We start from the raw sequence: 13287 nt of genomic DNA, 5'->3' as shown, positions 1-13287 counted from the left end.
TTCAACCAAAAGGACACTTAAAATGATTTTCTTCCTCAGTACATCCTGAAACCGATGATTAATGAATAAAATGATGGAGATAAGGAAGAAGCTGTTGAGTTTATGAGAAAATGGAATTATTAAATATATACAACTATTTCCAGGATAATCCTGTATCATTTATTAATTTATTTTTTATTTTTTTTGTTTATAAAAGAAAAGACGATTATTTATATGATAAATCGAATTAATAACTGTATTGTGGGGTTCAAATTACATAAATTTGAATTTAAAGCTCAATATAAGTATTAAAAATGATAAATATGTAAATTCGTTTATTACTATTATTATAGGTAAACAAACTCATATGTATAACTAAAAAATATGTTTATATAATTATAATATTAAATGATCAAGTATTATTGTATACATAATGAGGGTGCTGTTGGAATGGTTCACTTAATTTTCAATTACAAATTTATTTATATAATTCTAAGAATAAAACATTATTAACATAATGAATGATTAAAAAATATTTTTTATAAAATCATATATTATTGTAAAAATTAATAAAATTTTTTAAAAAAATTCCCCTATAAACCCTGTCATATGTTGCATACAATTGTTTTCTATAAATATTCAGTAAAAATTTATATAAAAATATAATGGTATTTTCTAACCGGGATATATAAATATTTGCTTTATTGAATGAATGATAAATCAATGATATACAATAGTGCATTATAAAGGTACCAATGCTTATATTTTATTAAAGATACAATTTGGGATATGGGATTTTATATTATAAAAACCTGGGTAAATAGAAAAAATTGTAAAGACCCAATTAATGTTAAATGTCTTATTATCATTCCACATCAGCATGTATTATATGATTAGTGTTTAATGAATCATCATTTTTTAATCTGAAATAGCATTATTTATCACACAATTTTAATAAATTATTTGAATGCATATTCATTGATAGCTATAGTAATATATTATATAAAATAGAAATGAAAAATATAGAATATTTATATAAATTTATATATTAAAAGACCAAGATATTATATTTTTCTCCTCTTAAAGTGTAATATAACAATCGAATTGCACGTATTTTTATGTTATACTTGAAAATTTACACTAATACATATTTATGAGTTATAATTTAATATTTACTAAGTATTATTTTAAAGAATATTGATTCAAAGAGATATTAAGCTTATAAATAACTCAATATATATGGGTCCAGTGCTAATTGTTGTTTTAAGCCATAGAAAAAATGCTCAAAGTTATTATAAAGTAACCCAATAAGGTATTTTTTAAATTGAAGTATATGGATTAAAAATAAAGTTATTGGTCTCATTAAAATGGATGATGAATTTATCTATATTAAATAAAAATAATATTAATTTATGTAATTTGTATAGAAAATGGAGCATGCAACTTAATTTGTAAATGTTATAATATAGAAAATACTATATTATATATTATAAGAAACAAGTATATAAATAATTAATATATCTTATTAAATAACTATTTATATACTTAAGGATTATACTAATAATAGAGTTTTTAATTTTTTAGACTTATACAGCATTTAGGTTTTAGAATGATAATCACTAAAACATAAGATATAAATATATTTCTTTTATATGCTCACATATCAATACAAGAAAATATGATTTAAATTAATTGTAAAAGTATATTTATTTTTATAATAAATTATACCAAATGTTAGTAGGAATAGTATTTTTTTGTATAAAATACATCATATATATATTTAATCAGAAGTGTATTAAGTAACCATATATTTAAGGTGGTTTAGCTAATTGTCATAAAATAAATATAGTATGCTTAACGAAATATCATTGTTATTTAGAGAGATTAAGTATATACAACATATATTTATGCAATATATATAAACATTATCATCCAACATAACATCCAAATTATAAAAAGGATTCATTATGTCTGAGGAAGTGGTATGCAATTTTTTTAATAAAATATGTTCTTCACATGTGATTCATATGTTGAACCTTCTATAAATTATATTATTTTTCATTTTAGTAACACTTACATTGATACATTTTTTCTCTTTATTTTGTAAAATGGGTTCGTAGTATAAAGAAATTAAAAAGGTTGACGATAGTTTACCAATAGGTATAATATCTACAGGAGGTAGTAGTTCTACTGACAGAGTACTCATTGATTATTGCCCTAAGAAAAATGGGGAGAGACAATGTGAGACAATTTGCGATAAAATTAGTGCTGGGTTTATATGGTTGTTAATATCGTTCGAGAATCTTTGTGAAGGTAAATGTTCTGACGATGAAAATGAAAAATATGCTGAATATGGTATTTTATGGTTAGGTTATAAAATAAATCAAATTTTAAATGGAGAATTCACCACATTAAAAGATTTTTATACAAAACATATTAAAAATAACAAGGACGATGTAGATTATAAGGATCATTTAGATAATAAGATAAATTCGATGGATATTAATATTAAGGATACATCTAATATTTATGAAGCATTTGAAATTTTATGTAACATGTATACTGTATATAATGAAAACGATAAAAAATGCACAAACTGTTCTCAAAATGCTGAAAAATTTGTTCAAAAAATTGAAGAATTTAATAAAGATCCTAGTATTACTGTAAATAACTCATATAGTAAAATGTTATCTATATTGTCAAATGATTATAATTGTTTAAAAGATCATTATGCTAATAATTGCAGTGAATGTAGTAATATTCCCGATTTTCCAGAGATAAATCCCCCAAAAGGTTCTCCACATAATTCTCTAGAAAAATCTGGAGAAAATCGTGCGCAAGATAATGTAGACGGCTCGGTACATAGCTCTCTACAAGGCCATGCAGGTAATTCTCAGCATGTTTCTGAATTTGCATCATCAAGTTCGTCGGTAGCAAGCAAATTAATTCCAGTTTTACTGACATTTGCAATACCAATTTTCTTGGGAATTGCTTATAAGGTAAATAATAAGGAATTTATAAATATAATATTAAAAATGATTTTCATTAAATATATGCAAACTTTAACAAACATCATATGTTTCTTAACATTTTATATTAGTATTCATTATTTGGAATTGATAAACTATTCCAAAGACAATATATAAGAAAAAAATTAAAAAAAATAAAGAAAAAAATGGAACTTAATATATGATTCGAAGATTAACGATTATTCCAGGAAGAATAATAATGATTGATATATGTTAAGAATATGTCTATTGGAAATATATAATTTTTGTGTCTATAAGAGTAATTGAATAATAAATCAATAAAATATAAAATTAATATGCATATTATTGCATGTTTGTATTGTTTTTACATATTTTTATATAATTTTTATGTTATGGGTTAGGGTTATGTACTACATTACATTTAATTTGTATAATTTTTAATAATATTTATTGTTTATATAAAAATGATTTAAAAAAATACAAATAAAATAATGAAACATAAAGTTGCAAAATCAAAAAAATATATATAATTAAATTTTTTTCGATTCTAATATTCTTGATACCGAGGTGTTTATGTTTTATGGGTCAAGGTTATGCATTATGGTTTATTGTTTCGTTTACTGAGTCTTCGTTTTGAGGTAGGACTCAGGGCATATTGTAATTTATTTTTTTATAATTTGATAATATTGGGGATTGTAAATGTTGATTAAACATATACACCATCCCCGTATGTTTAATCTCGAGATTATGTCTAAATATGTGCCCTCAAAGGGGCATAGCCATTAATATGAAAGGGATCGCATAGCAAATATTTCCATCAAGTATAATATTATAATTGAGTGTTAATATTGATTTAATATGATTAAAATAAAATGTCTATATTGCATATATTAATATAGATACTGGATTTATATGAAGCCGTATTATGTTATATAATATTTTTTTATTATATAAAACGTGTTGATCTGCGGCTATATTGAATTATGTATAACGTAGTATGCTTCTTTATTTGATGGAAATGCTATTTAGTGAAACTTATCATTTGTGTCACCATTACTTTAATTTAAATTATATTAAGCCAACTGAGATGTAATCATAGCATTATATATGAGGTTGGATATTAATTATAATAAAATTCATTTTGAATATTCCTCTGCATTAAAATATATATTCAGATTAACACATGTGTCTTTAACATTAATTAAACAAACTACTATTATATAATAATAAAATATAGATGCATGGGATATCGATCGAGAATCGACAATATAACATTGTCTATAAAATATTATTGTACTTCTAATGTTTTTAGTATACATAAAAGTTGCACTATATATAAATATTTTTTGAGGTTTTAATTGTAGTTATTATTCTCTGTTTGTATTTTTTTTACATTTGTATTAAAATTAATTAGTATTAATAGATGTTGTTTTATACGCTTTAATTTATTTATTATAAGGTATAATAATAGATTAATCACTATTCATTTTTTAATTTATAGTTTTGGGGTATAAATATATTATATTTAAAGTAGTTAATACAATTTCGTATTATATTTTGTTATAATAATTATAAATAATATGATAGATAGATTATCTTTATTATATGCCTATACATATAATAGAATACTCTACTAATGTTAATATTGAAATATTGTTTTATTGTGAAAACATCATATAATTAAATATTAATTTTATCGAAAAGGTACATAATAATTAATTTTGTTTGAACTAATAACATTTTTATTAATTTATTATATATATACAAACTTGTAAATTTATATTTAAAATATATTGCTATTACGAAATATTATATATGCTATAAAATGTTATACTTTAAAACAATAAAACAAGGAAAATTACTAATTGATTTAAAGTATTCCTCTTGAGTGCATTACTTACCTCATAGTAATATGCATTGGTGCGCCATTAGTGATAACAACCACAATATTGATTAATACATGATTAAATACGAATGAACATATTATGTTTATTTGGTACGCTATATGGGTATAAATTCATTATATATATTCTTAAATATATGATAAGATTATAATTGTACGTACAAAAGATCGTATGAAATATTATAAGTTTTAGCTAAGTATACTTTTAATGTACTAATATAAGAATTAACGATACCAAGCAAACTAATAATAATTCCATATTATTCATTAAAAATAATATTTTTACATTATAAACGAACTAATATGATATTAAAAAATATTCAATACGTAATATATTTTGAGTTATAAATATAAATGTATACTTAAAATGGTAACTCATATTACTTCTCAAATTAATTCATTATTCTAAAAAAAGTACGAATACAATTCTAAAATTAAAAATTAATATATTTAAATTACATTTATTTGATTTAATATTTAAAATATATTTCTTGATCATTTATATGTTAAATAGATCATAAGGATGAAAATATAATATACACTTTATATATACTAACTATTACCCAAAACGAATCAATTTCCATGATATATTTTAATTGTAATAGGTCGATTAATCTAATTTGCATATTGTGTTTTTTAAATTTTAAAAATTAAATAATATATGCACCCAAAACTATTGATTAATTCTATTTATATATAAGGAAATACTAGGAAATAAGTAAGGTTATTGTACATTTAAAAATGAGCTTATAATATATATATTGATTAAATATAAATGCACCCAATATATCATTTAATTAGAAAAATTATTATCAAAGTGTTTATTAAATATTACAATTAAACATAAAATTGTCTTTTCATTTATTGGAAATCATATTAAAGATCAATATGTCATGAGGAATAATAACTTATATAAGTGCATTAAGGGTGTCTAATGATGAGACATAAATATGTTTTGAACAATTCGGGTATCAATTTATTTTGGGTTCTTTAAATATTTATACTAATACATTTTTTTAAATTAATTTATTATAAAAACGAAAAAACACATTTTTATTTTCTATGTGAAAACGTATAATAATTAGGAGATATACTTTATTTAAACTATTACAAGGTTATAAAAATTGTGTAATAGACTAATCTGAATATTAACAAAAATATTATATATTTGTTTATTTTTTCTATTATATGATTAAGCATGCTTGAACATATTACATATTAAGGGAATTTAGCTAAATAGACATAAAGAAATTTAATAGTCCCTTTTAATCACATATATATTTACAAGTAACACATATTTGTTTAGGTGTAATATTTATAATTAAATTCCATTATAATGTCTGAGGAATTGGTATATAAATTTGTTAAATATAATATGTCTTCACATGTGATTAATATGCTGAATCGCCTATAAATTATATTAATTTGCATTTTAATAACATTTATATTAATACATTCTTTTCTTTAATTCGTAAATATATTCGTAGTGTGGAGCAATTAAATTTGCCGATGAAAATGTTGTCTTTGATTCAACATCTCAAAACTATAACTTTAATGATGGTATACTCAAAGCTTATTGTCCTATCAAGGATAAGGATGGAAATGGACAATGTGAAAGTGATGATTTAAAACTTGGCTCTGCTTTTATGGCATTGCTAAACAATTTTAAGAGCATTGATGGTGAAAATCCAGAGGGTGATAAACTTTACCAATACGCTATTTTATGGCTTAGTTATAAAATTAAGCAAAATCCGAAGATAGACTTTATAAGAACTACTATTGATGACATACTTAAACAAAATGAGTGGTATAATGAACTTGGTATAACCGTAGATGACAAAAAAAGTACGATAAGATTTCATTATATATACATGAACAATCTTTATAATTTCCTTAAAGGAATATGTGAAACAATTAATAAATGTAAAGTCTCTTCAAACTCCAATGACTGTCAAGAGAGTGCTAAAAAATGTGTTGATTTGTATCGCGCATGTATTATGCAATTCCCCTGGAGAGAGGTTTGTAATCCATATTGTCGTGTATTGTCAAATTTAAAAAAAGATTATGAAAAAATTAGAGGAAAATATAATAACATTCCTGAATTGAAGCTCACAGAAGGATTATTCGAATGTAATGTGGAGTGTTCTAAAAAAAATATACAGTATAAAGACATTGTTGATGCACAGAATAATTCGAGTGGTGGTTCAAAAATTGTTACGCCCGCCGTAGTTAGTTTACCAAGTCCACCAGTAACTCCCACAAGCATAAATAATGGAAATAAGCTACCCTATATTGCAATTCCATTTATTTTAATACCCATTATTTTAGGAATTTCATATAAGGTAAATATTACGACAATTCAAAAATATAAATTTAAAAAATATACATTAAAACATATTTTTTGAGTGTATAAAAAGGCAAATAATTATATATTTTTGTTTTTATGTTAGTATTTAACACCCGTATGGCGAAAAAAGGCGAAAAGAAAAGCCATGAAAAAGATTATAAATTTGAGTGATCAAAAGAAAGCCTAAAATGGCGTTACAAATGTATTCATCGAAAAGAACCAATCGGAATAATTATAAATTACATTGATGAAAAATGGGATTATTAAATATATACAAACACATACAGGATAATCCTGTATCATTTATTTTTTTTATTTTTTTTGTTTATAAAAGAAAAAACGATTATTTATACGATAAATATAAAATGCTTTATTTTGGGGTTAAAACTCCATGAATTTTAATTTAAAACTCAATATAAGTATTAAAACTATAAATATATAAATTCATTTATTATTATAGACAAATATGTTCATATGTATAATTAAAAAAGTATTTATATAATTATAGTACTAAATGATCAACTATTATTATATATATAATGATGATGTTGTTGGGATGGTTCACTTAATTTCCAATTATAAATTTATTTATATAACTCTAAGAATAAAAACATTACTAACATAGTGAATGAATATAAAATATACATTTTATAAAATTATATATTATTGAAAAAATTAATAATAAAATTTGAAAAAAATGCCCCTATAAACCCCTGTTATATGTTGCATACAATTGTTTTCTATAAATATTCAATAAAAAATTATAAAACTATATGATAGTATTTTCTAACAGAAATATATAAATATTTGTTTTATTGAATGAGTATTAATCAATGACATATAATAGTGCATTATAAAGGCATAAACGTTACATATTTTGTTAAAGATAAAGTTGGGATATATGGTTTTATATTCTAAAAAACTGGATCGATGGAGAATGGGTTAAAGTATCAACTCATGTTAAATGTCTTTTTATAATTCCATATTAGCATGTATTATATTATCAGTGCTTAATAAATCATCATTTTTTAATATAAAATAGCATTATTTTATCATAGAATAACAAAATATAGAATTTTTAATGAATTCCTTGAATGTATATACATTGATAAATATAACAATAGAATATATAAGATAAAATGAACACTCCAAAGAATTTAGCGAACATTTATCTAAATTTATATATTAAAAGAACAAATATATTTTATCTTTCGCCTCTTAAAATATAATATAACAACATAATTACACACAGTTTTATATTGCACTTAAAATTTGTATCAATAGTTATTTATTTATTATACATTTAATATTTACTATGCATTATTTTAAAAATAATTTGAATTTAAGACTTATTTAAGCTTATAAATAACTCAATAAACACGGGGGCCGTGCTAATCGTTGTTTTAAACCATAGAAAAGATGCTCAAAATATATTATAAAATAACCCAATAAGGTATATTTCTAAATTGATGTACGTAGGAATAATAATAAAGTTACTGAACACATTAAAATGGATTATGAATTTATCTATATTAAATAAAAATAATTTAATTTTATGTGATTTGCATAGAAAATGGAGCATGTGACTTAATTTGAAAATACTACAATTTTAGAAAAAACTATATTATATATTATAAGAAACAAGCATATAAATATTTAACATATTTAAAAAAACGACTATTTATATACTTTTAAGGATATCGTAATAATCGAATTTTTAATTTTTTAGACTTATATCATACTTAAGTTTTAGAAGGATAATCATTAAAACATAAGATATAAATATATTCGTTTATTATGTTAAAACACCAATACAAGGAAATATGCTTTAAATTAATTGTAAAGTATGTACATTTTTATAATAAATTATACCAAATGTTAATAAGAATATCATTTTTTTGTATAAAATGCATTATATATACATATGGCAACACTCTATTTAAGGTAATTTGCCTGATTGCCATAAAACAAATATAATATGTTTAACGAATGATAATTGCTATGTAAATATCTTAAGTAAATACACCATATATTTTATGCAATATATATAAATAATATCATCCCACATAATCTCCAAATTATAACAGAATTTTATTATAATGTCTAAGAAAGTGGTATATAATTTTTTTAAATAAAATATGTTTTTTGCGTGAATTCATATGCTGGATCACCTATAAATTATATTAATTTTCATTTGATTAATATTTATATTAATACGTTTTTTTGTTTAATTCATAAAATATATTCGTAGTGTGAAGCAATTAAGTCGGCCAATGAATTATTTAATGTGGAAAAAGATGGTTCAAACACAAATATTAATTATGATAAGTCATTGAAAGCTTATTGCCCTATCCCAAATCATCTGAATAACCAAGAATGTGTTCATTATGAACAAGTAGTTGCCTCTGCTTTTATAGCATTACTAACTTTATTTAAGAATGATGATGATGATGAGGAGGATGTTTTAGAAGATGATAAACTTGCTGAATACGCTATTTTATGGTTATGTTATAAAATTAATCAAGAGACGCATAAATTTAGCAATTTAAATAAATTTTATAATAAATATATAAAGGGAATTGAGAAGCATTTTTCGGAAGAAAATGGTGCTAAAGCTTATAATAGTTATAAGGATCTTATAAATAATAAAATATGTTCGAATACTATTGATATTAGCAATATGTCTAAATTTTATGAAGCATGTGAATTATTATGTAAAATGTATTATGAATGTAATGGAAGTAGTAAAGATTGCACAGCATGTTTGGAAAAAGCTAAAGAATTTTCTGAACATTTTGAAAAACTTAATAGGAATTCTGATATTACTGAAGATGATCCCTATTATAAAGTATTGTTTACATTATCAGATGATTATGTTAATTTAAAAAATAAATGTGATAATGGTCAATCTAGCAATTTTCCATCCCTTCCAAAAATAACACCCAAAAAAAGGTCTGTACAAAATTTTGCACAAAGTTCTGAAGTTACAACATCAAGTTCTTCAGTAGCAAGCAAATTAATTCCAGCCTTATTGGTATTCGCAATACCAATTTTCTTGGGAATTTCTTATAAGGTAAATAATAAGGAATTTATAAATATAATATTTAAAAATCATTTTCATTAAATATATGCAAACTTTAACAAACATCATATGCTTCTTAACATTTTATATTAGTATTCGTTATTTGGATTTGATAAACGGCGTCATAGACAATATTTAAGAGAAAAAGTAAAAAAAATAAAGAAGAAAATGGCCAGTTATGTATGATTCGAATAGTAGTGATTATTTCAGGAATCTTAATAATGATTGATATATGCTAAGAAACAGTTTATTTGGAAATAAGTAATTTTTGACCATATTTTGGAACATAAATTTAGAGTTTATAAGAATATTTAAATAACATAATCAATAAAATATAAAGCTATATGTGTAAATTATTGCACTCCTGCATAATTTTGCATGTTTTTTGTATAATTTTTATATGATTTTATGTAGTGGATCAGGGTTAAGGTTGTGTTTGTGAAATGCACATATGGGTTAGGATTAAGTACCCCACATATTTAATTTTGTATAAATTTGAATAATTTGACAATATTTATTAGTTTAACGAATTGCTTTTAATGTTTATAAGAAATAAATTATTAAAAGTTATAGGATTTGTATTTTTTAATATGTACATTAGTATTGATTAATTGTATTCTGCAAACAGTTTCAAAGACAAACCTTAAGGACTAAAATATAAATAATAAAGAAAAAAGTAAATGATAAGTATATTAATTTGAGGATAATGATCGATATATTTTATGATATTTATATATTTATAGACAATTAATTAGTAACAAATTTTAAGTTTTATGATAATAATAAAAGTACGAAAGACAAATTTTTAACGCAAAAAAAATGATCGAATTAATATAAAGGGAAATCACACAGAAAACGTAACTGAATTATAGCATTAATTATTTGATTTCTTCACGAAATTATACACATACAATATATTTAATTCAAAAGGAACAAAAAATTACATACTTAATAATCATTAAGATGGTCAGAATGTTTTGATGGTAACTTAAATGGACATTACACATAAAGATAAATTCATTTTATTATTACATGTATCACAATATTAATCTGTTGAAAGGGTTTTACTTGTGGGATATTGTTGTTTACTAGATCAAATGTGTTGTGCCAAGCTTAGAATATTCGTATATGTAATTTCTCTTTCTTTTTTATCCATGGCGGAATTGTCATGCTCATAAATCTACGAAAAAAAATGGATAAATATATAAAATATCTCAATATTTTGTGTGGGAATATGATAAAATATATGATTTATAGAGAAAATAAATTTTTGATAAACGTTAAAATGGAAAAATGAAAAAAAATGATTATGTTATTATTTTTTGAGATTGGTTACAGCGTTGATATAAGTAACTTCAACACTATCGTCGTGTTTTTTAATTACAAATCCGGCTATGTTATTGTTCAAGTTGGTTAATGCTTCCTCAGCATTAATGTCTTTTTCGATTGATTGTGTATTTTCTAATATTTCTTTCATATTAGGTTCATCATTGATTTCACCGAGATAATTTAGAATTCTTGAAGGACAAACAATTACAGTTGCGTCATTTGATTGCTACAAAATTAATGAGTAAAAAAACATATGTATTGAGGAAATTCTTGTATAATAATATAACAGAATTTTTATAGGAATAATGGAAAAAATGTCTTACCTTAACACTTGCGCCTAAAGCATATTTTTTTACGAGGGATTTATAAATAGGATCTATGTTTTGTTTTTCAAACATGATTGCATATTTGCAGTATACACGAACAACATTTCCTAAAAAAATGATTATTTTGGATATATAAATGAAATATTATGAATATAAGAAAATATTAATGAAAATAACAGACAATGAATAGTAAATCGAAATATGCGTAAATAGTGATAGCAACACATTAAATTTATTGATTATTTTTTATTTACCACTAATAAACTTGTTATTTGTTTTTTTGGGGTCATTGTAATCCCAGAGACTCCTTAATACAGAAGCATACTAATGAAAAAAAACATATGGATAAATATGATAATGATTATTTAATTTTAAGTTATTTTTATATGTTAAATGTTGTTTGGTATTTGGTACCTTAGAGGAAGATGGAATAGTAACATGAAGCCTTCCAATATCTATATTTCCAATTTTCTTAGAATATATATGTTTGTTTTCATTTTCTGTAGAATCGAGCGAGTAACCGTCCATATTCTCAGTAAGTTTTAGTAAAAGTTCTGAAGTATCGCTTATATGTTCTATTGCTAGTAAAGATTCATCAATGTCTTCACATGTGAGGTCTTTGTATTGCTCAGATCTTGCGTTAGAAATATTATTGGTGAAAGTGCGATAATTTTTAATGGGTAAAGAAAAAGAAATGAATTTATAAAATGGAATTTCGATTATTTAATGATTATGAATGGATATGGTTGACGAATGTGTATATTTATATTATATGTATATATTTTTTCATTTTTTCATACTCATCATTTTGGTGGAGGGCAGAGGAATGGATATCACTATTTGTAGCGGTTTCGCTTGCGAATGCTACATTTTCCATATATCCTGCGAGGCTTAAAAGTGCTAAAGCAATCTTAATATATACTTTATTCATTTTGGATTTGATAAGTAAAATATTAATTTAAAAAGTGTAAAAATACGTTATATAATTAGATATATAATAGGAGCAAAATAATATCCAAGGAATATATAAAAAATTAATAATTATTCAAAAAATTAATAATTATTCAAAAATAAAAAATTATTCAAAAATAAAAAATTATTCAAAAATAATAAAACAAAAAAATAAATTTATATAATTATTTAAATGAACTCATTGTAAGGGAAGGAAAATAACGTCAAAAATTATAGAGCACGAAAAATATTTTGTTTTGAATTTTTCTAATACAATAATATTTTATATGTTATGCGTTGTACTAGGGTTTGTGTTTAGGTTTGTGGTTTAGGGTTTTGTGGTTTAGGGTTTGTGGTTTAGGGTTTGTGGTTTAGGGTTT

At 22.6% G+C, this 13287-nt stretch overlaps 4 protein-coding genes across 4 annotated transcripts; 3 read left to right on the top strand and 1 right to left on the bottom strand.

Moving 5' to 3' along the window:
- Positions 1-1946: 1946 nt before the first annotated feature.
- Positions 1947-3172, top strand: PCHAS_1200400 (CIR protein; the record flags this gene model as incomplete). Its single annotated transcript, XM_016798767.1, has 3 exons — positions 1947-1961; positions 2100-2978; positions 3080-3172. 3 exons carry the CDS (start codon positions 1947-1949, stop codon positions 3170-3172), a joined length of 987 nt encoding a protein of 328 aa, XP_016654137.1.
- Positions 3173-6208: 3036 nt separating this feature from the next.
- On the top strand, positions 6209-7406 carry PCHAS_1200300 (CIR protein; the record flags this gene model as incomplete). Its single annotated transcript, XM_016798766.1, has 3 exons — positions 6209-6223; positions 6360-7214; positions 7323-7406. 3 exons carry the CDS (start codon positions 6209-6211, stop codon positions 7404-7406), a joined length of 954 nt encoding a protein of 317 aa, XP_016654136.1.
- A 1912-nt stretch (positions 7407-9318) lies between these two features.
- PCHAS_1200200 (CIR protein) lies at positions 9319-10487 on the top strand (the record flags this gene model as incomplete). The annotated part of the gene is made up of 3 exons (XM_016798765.1): positions 9319-9333; positions 9471-10292; positions 10395-10487. 3 exons carry the CDS (start codon positions 9319-9321, stop codon positions 10485-10487), a joined length of 930 nt encoding a protein of 309 aa, XP_016654135.1.
- Positions 10488-11394: 907 nt separating this feature from the next.
- On the bottom strand, positions 11395-12887 carry PCHAS_1200100 (fam-a protein; the record flags this gene model as incomplete). The annotated part of the gene is made up of 6 exons (XM_016798764.1): positions 11395-11481; positions 11638-11856; positions 11954-12063; positions 12211-12280; positions 12371-12590; positions 12757-12887. The coding sequence occupies 6 exons, from the start codon at positions 12885-12887 to the stop codon at positions 11395-11397; spliced, it is 837 nt and encodes a 278-aa protein (XP_016654134.1).
- Positions 12888-13287: the final 400 nt, after the last annotated feature.

Source organism: Plasmodium chabaudi (genome assembly GCF_900002335.3).
Source record: "Plasmodium chabaudi chabaudi strain AS genome assembly, chromosome: 12".
Classification (NCBI taxonomy): Eukaryota; Apicomplexa; class Aconoidasida; order Haemosporida; family Plasmodiidae; genus Plasmodium; species Plasmodium chabaudi.
Note: the sequence above shows the minus strand (reverse complement) of the source record. Positions and strands in the feature narration are given on the sequence as shown.